This window comes from Anopheles funestus, chromosome 3RL, assembly GCF_943734845.2.
Source record: "Anopheles funestus chromosome 3RL, idAnoFuneDA-416_04, whole genome shotgun sequence".
Classification (NCBI taxonomy): domain Eukaryota; kingdom Metazoa; phylum Arthropoda; class Insecta; order Diptera; family Culicidae; genus Anopheles; species Anopheles funestus.
In genome coordinates, this window is record NC_064599.1 from 58,919,578 (window position 1) to 58,935,696 (window position 16,119).

Genomic DNA, 16,119 nt, shown 5'->3' on the forward strand with positions numbered 1-16,119 from the left:
ATAACTTCGGATGGAAGGGAAACTCCCAACATTCCAGTTGAGGACACTAAAGCAAAACAAAAAAAAGGGAGGCACGTTCCAAAGGTGTGAAAAAAAAGGCTTCTCAACACCGCTGACAGCAGTTTAAAATGCAAGCAAGGCCAAGCAACAATCCTGCTAATGATGGAGGGAACAAAGTTCCTGGACGAGTCGTCGTCCAAGTGCTTGGAAGTTTGTGTGAAATTTGCAATTCATTGAATATTTATAAACGAATATTTACTGTACGCCGTGCGTGTGATGGGCAGCGTTAAGGGAAGAATCTTTTTGGTATGTGCTTGGGGAAATTTCTGAAGCTTGTTTTGATAGTTTTTAAACAATGTTTGTGTCGTCTAAAATTGCTCAATGTTTCGAATACTGAGTTGAGACGGCTTATTACCGTACCTCTGGTAAAGACGTCTAACAATCGACCAGAACTAAAGTCTTCTTACGTACGATTCTAGTAAATTTGACAGATCGTCTTGTCATGATGACAAGCACGAAAAACTGATCTTCAAGAATACATCACTAGCTTATTGGTTGATGTTAGTCTCAAGCCCATGCCAAAGTCTATTTTAGGCACTTCCAAAGCATTTCTGTCTATTCTTCAACACACATATCAACTTTCGACGGATTAAACAAAAAAAAAGAAAACTACACCAGTTTTTGAACCTGTGTTGAGCTTTTTGTCTAAATCCATCACCTCAACCACCAGCGTTGACTGCTGCACGGGTGGTAAAGAGCTGAAAGTTATGTCGAAAGAATCAATTCGTTTGTCACGCCAAACGAATGAGATGTGCAGAAAAGTCGTGAACAAATTATGCCAAACTTAATAGCTTATCCGTAGCTGCATTGATATCGGTGGCTGCGGTCGTTTTTTGGGAAGAACTTTTTGGTGGAAGTCCACAGGGAAATGATTGTGCTGTTTGTGCTATGGGCAATTCCTGATACCCGTGTAGTTTCTTGCGATTAGAGAGACACCCGGGCAAAAGGGAGATCATAAGAAAGAAACAAAAAAAAACATCCAACAAATCAAATAAAATTAAATTCACAAATCATCTCTATCAATGCGACGTCGAAGAAGCTCCACCACAAAAAAAACCCCACGGTGGAGGGAGTTGCTCTCTGTTCGCCTGTGGCCTACTCTGTGGCGCACCGAGAATAAAGAACCATATGTTTGAATATTTAAGTAAATGATTAAACGAACCTCGAGAGGCTCGTTCGGGCGGTCGGGCAAAGGACAACAAACACGATCGCCAAGCGCGAAACAGGTTGTCTGCCAAGCGATATACGTCCCGCAGTGTGGCGACCGGTGAAGATGCGTCCCCGCCCCCCGCAAGGGTCTGCTTCTCGCAAGACCTCAGCCGGTACGCTTGATGTTGGGTTTCGAACCATTTTTGGGATGACCCATGGAGCAGCATTGGACTCGCTTGGAGCAGCAAAGGCAGACGTGCGACAAAATTGAAGAATGTCGACGGTGTCATAAAACCGTGAGGCTAGGGACGGGCGCACGAACTGTATGGGAGCTGCAGATGATTTTTGTCCCATCTTCGCGCTCGTGCGAAGTCACCAAGAGTCGCCGTAGCAAGAACTCTGGACTCGAACACCTCCAAAAGCTTCGGGAACGGGTGTTGGTTTTTGTTGTTGTTCGGGGTACTTTTGCTGCCAGTTCTTTTGTGGTGGTCGGAATGTTTTTTTTTCTCTCTTCTTCCTTGGTATCTGTTGCAGAAAACGGGCTCGTTGCCGAGCCGCTGTCGGTGGGCAGAGAAAACCAGTCGCCCGGACAAATATTTAAATGTGAGAAGAAACCGATAGAATAAATATGAATAAAAATCGAATAAAGTTTTCAACTTATTGATTTCGGTATGGTGCGGCGGTTCGGGATCGGAGAGTCGGTTCAAACGAGCGAAGCGAACGTCGCGGGCTTGTCCATTTTGCCAAACGTGTCTGTTGTCGCTAGGCAGTTTTGGTACGAGTCTGCTTCCAGCGCTACATGGTTGAGTGTGGTCAGATGACGCTTGTGCTTAGGAAAGTGAAAAGACCTAATTTCTTGACGATTGTCTGTAGCTATCAATAGTGATTGTTCTCGTAGAATGTTTAGTGTTACATTGAATTGGGGTAATTAAAAACAATATGCTTAATAGCAATATCACTGCAAGAACTCGTCTCAACATTCTTCATGCTCTTGTGCGCTCTTCAGCACGATCGCAACACGGTTTAATAATTCATGAACGTGGCAAGCTAAAGTTTGCCCACTTCTAATCAGTTCGCAGCGCACGATAAGCGGAAACTAAACGGAAATCAATTTCACAAAACGTTTACCCTGCTCATTAGCGGTCGCTATTTGTCATTAGGCATGCGGTGGTCCATAAATATGTACATCCCCAATGTGTGAGAACACCCATTTGTTGAGTTGAGCTGGGAGCGACTTTGGTTTTTTTTGGTTCTTCCTTCCTTAGAAAAGCTTACCATTAGATAAGAATGGTCTTGAAACTAACCGTGAGATTTGCGGAGGTTTTTTTTCCCCTCTTCGTAAAAAAGTAAGCTGTGGTGGAGTTGTGGATGTGCTCTCGATTATGGAACGGTGGCAAATGGATGGCCATGGGTGATGAAGAATGAGGGTCTGATTGTTGGCAGGTTTTGATTTATTCATTCTAATTCCAAAAAACCGCATTTGCCTTGGAAACGATTAGAGAAACGAGTTCTCCGGAGGGTCTAGCATCGGTGTGGCTATGAATAGTCTGGGAGAATCAGTTCAATGAGCCGTCGCCGGTGTTGTTTTGGTTTATCAATAATGTGCTCTATGAGTTCCAATGGTGGAGTAACAGGTTCGTTATATTGGTGTGGTCTCAGCAAACAAACCCATGTGGTCGTGCCAGTAAGCTTAGTGATGTAAAAACAAACATGCTCCATATTGTGAGGTTTTTCAACATCCTCCAATTAGTAGACCATTTTGTTTGCTCAGTAAACGTACCGGACATCTGCACTGTGCGAAAAGAAAGTGATTAAACTCGCATCAAATCACGCCAAAGACGTGACGGATTGTAACGGACTTGGTATCTCGTGATGCCATTTCCAGACACCACGAGTTCCTATCGGCAGAGATATAATCCTAAACCTGGACGGGTCACTGTGGTACCGCTGTTCGTTGAAGTCACTGCTGTAACGCCGCATCCGGGGCCATAACGGTGGAACGAGCGTCATCATTGCGGCGCTTCACGCAAGGTTCGTAGTCATGCGAAGCCGGTTTTCGATTGGTCGTGTGCATCACTTCAGCCCGTCTCGCTGAAGGTGAAATCACTCTCGCTTTCCGCACGGATGATGCCTTATCGCCCGGCATGCATCGGTGGCATGATTTTGTTTTGCCGTTCGCTAGGAAGCTGCAGCCACTAATGAAGTGTACAATTGTGCGATAATGATGATAGGCTTTGCAAAGCAAGCGCGAATGAAGCCACTTCTTGTTTCATGTAGATCAAGCAAACTTAAGCACTTCCTCGTACGATGATTGGGTGATGATCTTCAATTAGGCAGATATGCAGTTTGTGGTATCAAAGTTCCGGACAGTTGAATTTCCATAATTTGCAAGATTTTCCATGCATCTTTTTCTTATGACTCAATTCCTTGTCAAATCAAATACTCTTAAGATTCGATTGAATATCCTCAGTGAAGTGTCTCATATCGCTTCAGACAATTAAAAGCCTTTCTTAATGGAGGACAACAAACAAATCCCCCGTTTCATCGTTCATCGTTGATAAGTAGTGCTTTTACGTTTGGACCACCACGAATACATTCACGCGTGCGCTATCACCAACCAGCAGAGTCAAACGAGATCGCAAGCGGTTGCGTAAGTAGTCGAAAAAAAAAGTGGTCCTCAGCGCGACCTGCATCGCGGGCTGCTGGTTGACACATGTACGGCGATTCGCCTTTCTATTGCGCCAATCGGGCCGTTCGGGCCGAACCCTACCCAAAAACTGTGCTACTGTGCTGCACACTGGAAGCAGGATCATAAATTTTGCCTAACCTAATTTTTTCGGTACACCTCACCCGTTAAGTGTGTGAGATTTGGACATTCGATCGCTCCTTCGGCCGGGAGCAACACGCATCGGCACGCAATCGAAATGCGGGAAAATATTGGCAACCGTGCGATTTGGTGCCGGCTGCCGATAGGGAAATTAGAGCCATCTGATCGGCAAAGGAGAGCGTTTCGATTCGGTTTACCTTACGCATGCTGTGTTGGTCGAAACAGATAAGCAGAATTAAAAACGCGGTGTTTGGTGCAGCCGGCGATCAGCGTTAAATTAGCTACAGTGGAGAAGTTTTGCCACGACAACTTGATCACAACATGGCGCAAGTTGGATTGCGTTGGAAGCAGCTTTTTAGATTGAAATTTATTATCAAATTAATACCGGAGCTGGACTTTACGAGTGCAAGTTGTCTATTGCCTGGGGGAGTTTCTTGGTAGCGCCTGATATTTTACACCCGGGGCGATGTTTTTTAATACGTTTCATAAATCATCTGGAGATGAAGTAGATGAAGTAGTAGATAAATGTCCATAAATACTAAGATCGAACAAAGTTTTAGTACTCCCTTTCGATGGGTTATGGCATACCGATCGTATGCAAAATAGAGGTGTAATAAAATTAGAACAACTTTACGAGGTGCGTGTGAGTGTGTTAGGGATCAGATCTTTACCGGTGAAGAATTTTTATGAGATCACTTTTCCTTCTATTCTGCTTGAAGATTTGACGATGTCCGCAATAGCAGGTGCTCAATAACTTTGCGAATACTTATCAGTATCGATTCCATCCAATTCTTGCAGTATACCACTCCTTTATTATCAACCTTCCCTAGGGCACATTAATGGTGTAGCTAATATCAACATCGTTTAGTTACCATATTGGGGCGTTTCCCATCGGACGAGATATTAAAAACTATAAACATAAAAGTAGCAAATAAAAAAAAACCTGATGTCAACCATGGTTTCATGCCACGGTAAAGAAGTTATAAACCATAATTCACCTCTTACTTTGAAGTCAAACGGTTGATTCTGATCCTCTTCGTTACGGCTGACCGGTGGCCGAAACACGTCCGTTCATCGCTGATGTGTAGCAGTTTCACCGAAATAGCCATAAAAGAACGCTAATCCGCTTAGGAGGTACATTAGTCTTTATCATCGTGCCCGTACCGGTGATGAAGAATACCAAAAAAAACAAAACGATATCTTTGAGAATGTTTGTTTCTTGCGGTTGTTATACTGTGCCAGTCCAAACACTGGTACGGGATTAACTTTTTACCCGACGCGTTAGGTTCAGATATTGCTGTGGAACTGAATACGTACGCTATTAAGAGAGTTCTAGCCGAGTTCTTGCCAAGTTCTGTGAAGCGATAGCAACCTTCCGAAGAGTCATAAACGTAATGCAATTGTTTGCTAGCTTGTGTTGGTTGACAAGGGCCCCCACATAAAGTGCTCACCCAGGGGTTGGTCGTGTAAACAGGAATTTTACTGCAATTACTCACCAATGATTGCTTGACGTAACGTATGGCACGCCGCGCTAGTGGACAGTTTTCCCTTCCGTGATCGTGTCCAACGACTCATTCCCAACGTCAGACCGGCAGACGTCAAGGTTCTTCCTTTCCAAGCAATTTTTTTTTTCGTTACTATCGTTGTATTATGTTGTTGGCTGTTCCATTCCATTCTTCACGGTATGGGAGAATTTCAAGCGGGTGAAGTACGTGCCCGTAAAGCCGGATGGAAGGAAAAAGCTAACGAGTTCCAAACCTAAACCATGCCGTGTGTTGGTGTGTGAGACATTGTACGTTACGACGGAGTCTCATTGCTTTACCGGGAGATAGAACATAGTGAGGCACAGTAAGAAACAAAGTTAAAACGAGAGTCAATAAACTAGAGCAACTTACCCTTTCGTGATGTGACGGGTAGCCCCGAACATGTGGAAAAGAGGAACATCGAGAAGTGGCAGGCTAGAAGATCAAAATGGGTGTGGAGCTGGTTGTACGATCTCTGACGAGAGATCTGGTTCGGCTATTCCGCGCAACCCGTACACGTACAGTTATTTCGAAAGGGAAAGTCATCGTAGCTGATGTCGTTGGCGTTTGTCGGGAGTGGAAGTTCAACACCGGTTCACCGGTACCAAGGGGCAATGGCAACTGGACTCAAACATTCAACACGAAAAAGAATCCAGAGCGTTGACTGGTTCGATTCGTTGAAATACTAGCTGTAAAGAATTTCTCGTTCCTAGCAGCAAGTTCGGACGAGAGGCGATCTCGATCTTCGGACGTTCGCTTTTTTTGATTTGCCGATCCACACGGCACACCGGCCTAGACCATCATAAATCACGATAAATGTGAACGATACTTGCCAAAACAACCGAAGCCTACCTGGCAAAAGGTGTGTCGTAAAATCACTCACTATTAATTAACTCCGTCGTCTAAGATACTGTTCACGGGTGACAGCTTGAGTGGAGTTTTGTGAGGTGCGATCTGATTTTCTCAGATCGGGAATCGATTTAGAATTCGGCAATCGCTTCGGGGCTTAATTAAACGTCGTTGTCAAATTTATGTCCAGCTCCGGCCGGTTAAGTTAAGACCCATCCACGTATAATGGGACGCTATAATGCAAATCAACGTCGGCGACCATTATTCGAACGGTAGAGCCTACCGTTTGCCTCATCAACCGGCCAAGTAGCGTGTAGTTAATGTGTTGTGCTTTTAACCTGCCGATTCAACGTTAAACAATGTGCGACATCAACGCGGCACATCATATTTTAGACGCAGGTAAATGTTTCACCTTGTTCATCTGTGTAAGCCTGTGTTCTTTTCGTACATGGCCCGCCGCGAAGGTCTTGTCTAGTTGTCGAGTGATGAGCATAATTGTATGGTGACGAGACTCTGTGTGTGTGTGCAACATCGTTTAATTCGCACTGAAAACAGTTAATTAACTGGTTTCAGCATCTGTCATTTTGGGAGTTTTTCGCTAACCGGCCATTCGAGGAGGTTGTCCAAGATGACCCGCTTTCGCGGTTGCGTTGGTGCGTGTCCTCCGGCTATTCGGGAGTTGATAATTTTGGGTCATGATTGATATCGTTCGGTAATGGTGCGTACAAATAAGTGAGCATTATTGAGTGGTAAAAAGTGGGCTGTACACTCTCGAGACTTGACACGAACACGGACGTGACATTAGTGTGGCTGATGAAGATAAAGAAGCTAAAGTTGCTTCAAATGAATTATTTGCAAAACGAATGTCATATTTGTTGATCATTCGTATGAAAATAGCTCCCATCAGTTACAATATTGCAAGGCTATTTAAAGGTGGGTTGGTATGGGGTGGAGAGCTTGTTGGAGAAGGGAGAAGGGAGGGTTGTTATAAATTCCAACCATGCTCATAAATTGCATTACTTTATTTACCACCGCGTCAGTCACCGTGCTCCGTAATGATTCCATTCCATACTCGAACAGGTGTCTTTTTTCGTCCTCCATTCGGTACCCCCCATTTAATTGGTCCTGCTCTAAACGCATCCCACCATCCCACCATGGGGAGCCGAAATGTTTCACGAGTGTCAATTGGCACTTGAAATATCATAACTTCTGAACCCTGCGCTCAGCTTGTGGCTGCGGAACCACAGCTGCCCTACCATACCAACAAAACAAATGTGTTTCCTTTCCGAGAGGAGAACATTTCTTGAAGCAGATGCGATCGATGCCTCCCGCGGGACAGGTTGCTCATAATCGAAATCAGTGTCGCGGGAAGAAAACAAACTTGTTCCCCGATCCCGCCCAGAAGATGGAATGAATGAAATTAAGCAAAAGCGATATTGAGGTTGTGGTCGGTTTCGTTGGTGGAGGACGGAAAACGACAAAATGCTTGGTTCGAGAAGAAAAAATGCCCAAAAACTACATGAGAAAGAGTATCGAAATGATGCTTTTGCAGACTGTTTATCACAAGCGTCAAGCGGCAGGAACGGAACAGCAAAACATACAACAACAAAAAAAAGTCGCACGACACTTTGCATACAAAATTCTCAAAAAAGGGGATAAATTAAAACAAGTTTTTCGATCTCCAACCGTGGCAGTGGAATCTCCATCACAGCTGGCACGATCGTTGCAGATTTTTGGGAATCTCCAGAAACTTTTGCCCGGGCTAAGGTTGCTGAGCAGGTGTAGAGCACAAAACCGTCCAGACCGGAGCGATTGCTGCATACAAAACGGATCAATAGCACCGGGTCGATCAACCTGAGCCGGGACCAAACCGGGTGGAAGGTGATGGAAAGAATATGCAAAATTTTTAACGTTCCTTTTTGGTAGTTTCACCCCTGTCTGTATTGGTTTATTTTCGGGGATCGATGTTGCTGCGATCGGTGTAGTTTGTAGCGAATGTTCTAATGAGTTGGCTGGCGATCTTCACCAAAGTTCGAACCGGCAACGAGAGTTGACTCCGTCGGAAGATTAACGCGTGTTCACGGGCAGATCAGATCTAGACATCCATTTCGTTTGGTTCGATCGAGATGTTCTCGGTTACTTCGGTGACCGGTCAAAGTAACCGGTTATGCTACAACATTGGATAATGTTTAAACGAAGGTCCTGCATTATCGATGATTCATCCCTTTGGGAGTGGAGACACGTACAACATCTGTCTATTCTTCAATGTAAAAACTTTCAATATTTTTCTTTATATAAAATTACATATCATCTAAAGAAAAACATATTTTCTGTGTCATAAAACATAATTTAACTTAATTAAAATTTCACTATTATGTTCTTGCCATATTCCTCCCAAGGTCTTTGCCATATTAATGGAATCAATAAATGAATTGATACCCCAAAAAAAAAAACCCACCATCTTTGTGGAAGCCGAAAGCACGAAGCAAATCGACCAAATCGCCTATATTTCACCGATCTTATCATAACGGGTTGATCTGCATGTTAAATATAGAACCGTTCGGTAACAAAATGTGTTGCTGTCCATTTTCATTCATTAACATTTTTGCGTGCTTAAGATATGTGATGCGCCGATTGTAACTTGTTGATAACTTGCCGAAAGGCAACTGAATTAAAAAAAAAAACAACAAACCTCACGATGTATTGGCAGTGAATGTTTTAGAGTTTTTCACCGAGACGAGAAAGTCGTAATCTCTTTTGTGCCGTTCCGTTTATGACTATGTCAAGTCAAGATCATTACAGTTTATTTGTCTAATCTTACAAGTTCATTAACTGCTCTAGATAACGCGTTTAACTGACTTTTCTATTGCAAATCCGTTTTGACTTAGTCCTTGAAATATTTCATGAACGTTTTCTAATGCAACTTTGTTTTGCGATCCTTCTTGAAATATTTCACAATTAGTTATTCCTTATAAATAATATTCTACGAAATGGAAATTTTGTTCCAACAGTTATAACTCTTTACATAGTATTAAGAAAATATCTGTTCTTAAATTCCAGCAAAATGTTGTTACTAAAATAAAATGTTCTGTTTCTTTCCCCATTTCCAGATTGCCGTTCAGGTCACAAAATGATGCGGCTTGGACTCTACCTTGCAGCGTCATGGACGTTACTATGTACCTACAGTGCCGCAATGCCAGATGTAAGTATACCGTGTCCCAGGCCCAGGGTGTGGGAAGTGCTTCACTTTTGCAGACGAAGCAGACCAACAGATAGTTAAGCATTAGTCACGCCTCGGATAACACGTACGTGTTATTTTCGGGCAAAAGAAACTAATTAGCAAAGAAGGAAATTGAAGCAGTCAGCTAATAAAGTTCTTGATTACATTTACGCTGTGACACAGTTGTGTAAAGTGGTGGCCACGTTTTTCTGCCTGCCGAGAAATTGGCTTCGGCGAAGCATTGTGTTACGGCTAGATTTATTTTCCTCCTTTTTTTTCGTTCAGCTACATTGAAGGTTAATGAGTAAACTGCAACGAACCAGCTGAAGGCGCCTGTGACTCAAGACACTGTGAAGTGTGATTTTGTTTCAACTTCACTCAATGAGTGTCTACTCCACTTGTCTACGTCACTGAGTTGAGTACTACAGTAACAGTTGCTCCGTTTGCCCATTGTTCGCCAAATGGTCGGCCCATACTTTGTGTGCCTTGTTCATTCGTGTAGCCACATTTCCTAATACCGTTGGTATTGGTATTGGTATTGGAGTTGAATACGATCGTAACGTTTCCTTTCACATCCGCTCTAGCGGAAACTATAGCCCTGGCGAGCGTGCTACCTTCCGATTGTACGCTTTTCATCACCGCTCCATAACTGAACCCTCCCACTAAGTGGAAAAAAACTCATGTTGCGAATTGTTTGGAATGTTCCATAGCTCGCTCCACAGGAACTTAATCGTTCCCTTTAGATGAGAACAGCCAACAGATTTGGCTCCGAGACGCTCGAAACCTGTCGCCAAGCTACAACGAGCCATCGGTCATCCAGCGTACCGGGGCCTAGCATGTAGAAGCCATTCGGCCGATCAATATTACTAATGCTAAACTTTATGATAATTGTCATCATCGGTAAGGTATTATCTTACATCGGAACCAACATTGCACACGCCACGCACGGGTTCGCTCAGAATGAACACGGGTTGTTACCGCCTTTGTAGTGTGGTGTCTTGGTGGCCGGTGGCGAAAAGATCAAATGTCATCGATGATTTTTTTTTTGTTATCAACGATCGCACATACCGGTTGGGGGATGGACAATCAAAAACAAAAAAAAAACCGAAATCACCGTGCGCATTCGACGACATTGGTATTGTCAACGACAGGTTGGTTTGCTTTTTTTCCGACCATTGTGCCGGGGGAACGAGTTTGCTTAAATGGTTGAAATTGGATCCGATTGGGATTTTCGGATGCCCAGTACTAAGCATGGTGGCGGTTTTGAGAGTTGGCAACTTTTTTTTTCTCTCTCTTTCTTCCCGCCCGCAGTACTAGATGATTAGCGTTTTATTGCTTTCTGTGGACAATTTTACCACGGCCAGGACATGAATGTTGATTTGATTGATGAAGAAAACATTAACACGTCTTGCTATCTCATCAAGTTTAGGCTCTATTATTGTGGGCTGACTCATTGGGTATAGGCAGAATTGTAATTTACGATTAAATTGTTTTGTATTTTAAGAAAATATTTACAAAAACATATTTTCCAAAAACCTTTTAAATTAAATCCAATTAAAGGATTTAAATATATTGAGTTGTGAGAGTGTTGATAGGCGTCACGAAAAATCAAAAGACCAACTCATTTATAAATGTCACATAAGCCAAGAAGAATTTCACGAGTAACGAATAATGAAAAATCCCAAAAGAGTTATAAACAGCCTTCGTAGATATTTGATTCATTCATTCTCAATTCTGAATCAGTATTCCCAACATAAGCGTTGACTAATTTTTTCATCAATTTTTGGGGTTTTCCCTTCATTCTCATTGTGTTTTTAATAAAGAGGAGGTTGAATAAAGAATTATGTAAATCACTACTTTTATTGCATTAAAAAAAGAAAATAAAATACAAATAACCTATTCTTTACCTCCCCCAAAAAAAAAATTACCTAAACGATTGCATTAAATCAAGCCACATAATAATGGATGCAAGGAGTACGAGTGAAGTAAAAGCGCTACAAACCACAATTGACGTATCGTTGGGGTCCATGAAACAAAACAAAACCACACAAGTCTTACATAATCTGTGTGCAAAAATTGGGAATGTGTTTTTTTTTTACCCCGGTAACAGATTGACCTAGTAGTGGAACGGACAGGAACGTAATTGCAAAAAAAAGGGAAATTGAATTCTCTCTCTAGATGAAACGCATTAATAAAGTGGAACAAGAAAGTTCAACCATAAGGCAATCGTTTTTGAATAACACTCCCAAGTAAGGAACAGTGACTTTTTTATTCACTTTCATTTATTACTTTCTTATCACATTCAGACATAATTTAAAGAGCAAAAAAAAATCAAGACAACACACGCAACAACAACAAAAAAACATAAACAAACAAATGTACCTCATTCATTTTGTTGTTATGTGATCAAATTTATTTCGTGATGGAAACGCAAATTGTACTTTTGGTTTGCTCTTTTTTCTTCATCTCCAGGAGTTCATCTCCCGTCCATTTGTCTACGAGCCCGTTGACATATTTACACGATGTTCGTCATCGTGAAATGCACTACCATTTTCGGATGTCGTTACCAAACCGTACCGATAAAGCTTCATCCGTACCGAACCACCGTAATCATCGCGTAACGGTGACCAATTAATGATTCTATTTCGACGATAAATACCACACCGTGACAACAACCGTGCTCCGATGTCATTTTGTGCACCCTGTTCACGAGGCAATGGACCTAGCTGGGGCTAGCTGGCTTTAGTTTGTTTTCTTTAAATTCACTTCTTTTTCTCTTTTCTTCGTCTATTCTGTTCCTTCTGTTTGATTGAGTAATCCACAGCGAACGAGCCTGGGCACGAAGAATTAGTCAGTTGATTGGTTTTCCGTTTTTCCCACAATTATACGCCCATTGCAATCGGAGTGGCTTTTGGTTCCCTTTCCAGCGTATCGTTGGTTTCGTATTACAGGTTCACGATCAGTCCCAATCTCGTGCACGCACACCCGTAGATGTTATCCGGCCGGTGGGGCCACATCAGTTAGGCCCTCGGGTGGATTAAGATGTCACACAATGTCTCGCTAACATTTGTCACATGGTTTGGTAAGATCAGAACGAAGATGAGGGGGTGGTGGAGGGCGAGAGGTAGGTTGTTATCACAGTAACACACCACACCTGACACAGACACCTTCATTCAGGAAATGAAAAAAGAAGAAAAGAAAAAAAAACACGTCACCGGATTATGTCCACCGACAGCACAAGAGTATTGTAATTGATTGCTACCTCTTCGTTCGCGCGCTTTTCACGCACCAGCAGCGGAAGTCTTACGTCAGTGAAACGATGATGCGTTAATCACGGCATGCGAACATGGTGAACGAACGGTTAACGTTCGGCTTATTATCTGGATAACGCTTGGTGACAAAATGAAACATTTCGAGTCAGATTAGCAGCTTGCCGCGATATTTGGAGACGTCAAGTCTCGATCGGTGTTTGCTATCGAGAACGTTCTTGTGACGTGACGTGAGGGATAAAGCTTCTCCCGAACATGGATTATAACATGTTTTTAATAGAACTAATTTAATTTGGAAACTATACTGATTCCTAAGACGGCAAAGTATGTCCATTGTTTATATAACCGACCCAGACATTTGATTTATTTATAGCACCGTTTCGATACGAATTGCTCATGTTCAGCCACCAATTGCGTTGGACGACTTTTTTTTATTTATTCGCGTAAGTACTGTCACCGATGCACGGTGTACTTCATGGCGTACTTGCGAATGGAGATTGTACCCAAATTTAGATCCACTCGAAGGATAGCAACAAGCTTGAGCTGTGAGAAGGACATCCAGAAACCGGTACGTCTGGCTGGGTAGGCTGTGGCACCGTGTCCAGTGCCGTCGAGGTTTGGCTAGGTCTGGGTCTAGGTTACTACAACACAACACCTCAACAGAAGGTTCGAAGGCCTGCCGTTGTTGTACGTTGTGAGGAGCAGCATCATTTTCATGTTTTTTCAACTATTAAATACATGTTTTTTAATTTTGGAACAACAAAAAACAGAAACAATCTTGAAAGAATAATAAATTTAAAAACAAAGTTCTATCTCATTGTTTCTTCATTCCAAAAATAAAAAAGAAATCTTTACGATGCAAAAGAAATGCTCCAATTAATTCGTTTCTTTGGAAGCGGTCGGTAACGAGTGATATCACCTAAATAACTACCGTCACGTAATCTAACGACTTGCTCTTACCTTAGTGGAAATATTTAATGAGCTCCTTTTTGTGTGTGACGACGGTTATGCTACACCATCACCACACTGCTCACTGCACACTGCTGAAACATGTTCCTTAAGACGTACGAATTAAGCGGAACCGTTTACCATTTTTTTCACTCCACACAAGCAGAAGATTACTTTTATCCTTTTAATGTACAGCAGCTCAGGGTGCGCAGGTGTAGACCTACTTTTCTGCGCTGTTTTCAACCGGACAATCACTGATTGCAAATTGTTTTACCACAGTTGGCCAATGCAATGGTGTGGTTTAATGTACCGAGCATAAGCACGACGTGGTGGCACAGTTGTTATGTCACGATACACGTCGATCCTGGTGCAGTTTATCAGTTCGGTTGTCTTCTAGTTTCAACATGGTGGTTTTATAACATGTCGAAATAACATTTCGCAGAACAGGGTGACAAATGAAACGTTGCCTGCAAATTGTATTAACCTTTACCGCTATCGTTTTTATACGTCTGTTTTTTTGTGATTTGGTATTTAATGAGATAGTTTTAAAATCTTCTACTTGAATTTATTCATTATTTTTTAAAATCACTTTCCATTGAAAAACTCTTTTTTTAAATAAATAATCATTAGTTCGATGAATTGTTCCAAAAAGACTTTGTTTCTGAGGTTCGTGTCTTGATGCGTAGTTGAAGTCTTTCGTTTTGTTATACGTGCAAAACGCCGCGATTCGGACTGTATCAATCGTACAACGCGGTTCGATGCGTAAATCAGAAGCGGAATCCACCCGCACGCACTACCTCCTACCTCCCCCACCCCTTTCTCCCACCACCCCCCCCCCCCTTACTCCATAGTACTCGTGAACTCATTTCCTCTCACCATGCACACAGTGAATCGCGCATTTCTCGTGTTTACATAATCCCGACCGAACCGATCGCTAATTGACCTCGATGGCTTACACACCAACCAACACCGTTCGGAGATTGTTTTTGTTTCGCAGCATTTCGTTCGCTTGTGGTGAAGTTTTGTTCCGCACCGCACGGTTGCAATGTGCAAAATTTGCATCGATAACACCTTTTTCCTTTCACACCCCGTTCGTCCGTCCGTCCCTATCCGGTGGCACAGGTGCGTTTGAATTCCGGAGCAGTGGTTTTCGTTAGCTTTGAGCTGCGTTTTCCACAACCCGGGCCCCGTGTTGCATTAGTGTTGCACCAAGCGGATAGTAAGATGTAATGGGATTCCGAAGGTTACGTGCACGCAACGCTGATAAAGACAAATCGCTGTAACGGCTCCCGTGCGTTTGCTGGGAAATGCTGCTGGTGGTGTGTTTGTGTGTTCTGTGTGGTTTTGTTTTGTTTCGCGCAAAAAAAAACAGCATCCGCCATTTGTTTTATCCCGAGCAGGTCGAAGGTGGATAGATAATGTAGGGAGAGGGCCTTACTCTTCCGGGATTTTTTAAAAAAAAAGCTCCCTCAAACAACTCCTTTCAGAGCGAACCAATAGAGAACCAATGTTGTCCATTTAATTAGCTTCTCCTTCGATTATAGCCCGGTGAAGTGATTTAGTGTTGGAAGTCACAAAACAAAGACTCTGGCCACTAGGGTAGCAACGGGGCTTCTGCATACGATGGAAGAAGAGAGAAAAAAAACCCGAAACGGAACTGCTGCGGTTGGGCATGTTTTCTAAACAACATTCGCATGGCACTTGCCGTCTTCGCCGTGTCTATCGTTTTGCGTGCAAACATGCGTCTGTAGCAAAAACCGTGGACATGGTTGCCACGAGGTTGCGATAGGAGCTGGCAAGGTCGAATGGAAGAAGTGGACTTCTATGCATGCAGAAACATACACAGTCGCAAGGCACAAAAACCTGTCCCCCGGGGGCCAGTCGGTGGAACACAATTGTACCACGTTACCGAATCAATCACACACAGGTTTCGTTTTGTAGATCGTGCTTACCAGGGTTTGCAGATAGTGCAACGGTGTACGGTGGCACTGTCGGATAGGGTAGCGTCTGAGTAGGTAACAAATGGTCCATTAACACTCGTTTATCGAAATCGAGCGCCAGTGAGCGAAATCGCAAAACAATATTTTTTTTGTTGAGATCACTTTTGTACACCCACCGATTAAGCCTTTAGGGGCTTCTGATAGAAGCTGGAACTGGATCAGGTTTGTGGGCATAATTTATGCAAGTACATGCTCGCTCAGCGCGCTGAGTGACAACGTTTGGAAAGGAGGCAGCGACTAGCAATAGCTCTAATCCAACTGTGTATTGCTAGAA

The 16,119-nt window shown here is 43.0% G+C and overlaps 1 protein-coding gene across 11 annotated transcripts in view; it reads left to right on the plus strand.

Moving 5' to 3' along the window:
- The window catches only part of LOC125768346 (A disintegrin and metalloproteinase with thrombospondin motifs 1), a 91,164-nt gene that overhangs the window by 15,058 nt on the left and 59,987 nt on the right, over positions 1-16,119 (plus strand). For all 11 annotated transcript variants that reach the window (XR_007418878.1, XR_007418882.1, XR_007418881.1 and 8 more), the window contains one exon: positions 9,519-9,610. Coding sequence is in view for 2 of the 11 variants with exons in the window: in XM_049435862.1 (XP_049291819.1) it covers positions 9,539-9,610 (72 nt within the window). In the remaining 9 variants the exon portion in view is untranslated. The remainder of the gene's footprint in view (positions 1-9,518; positions 9,611-16,119) is intronic.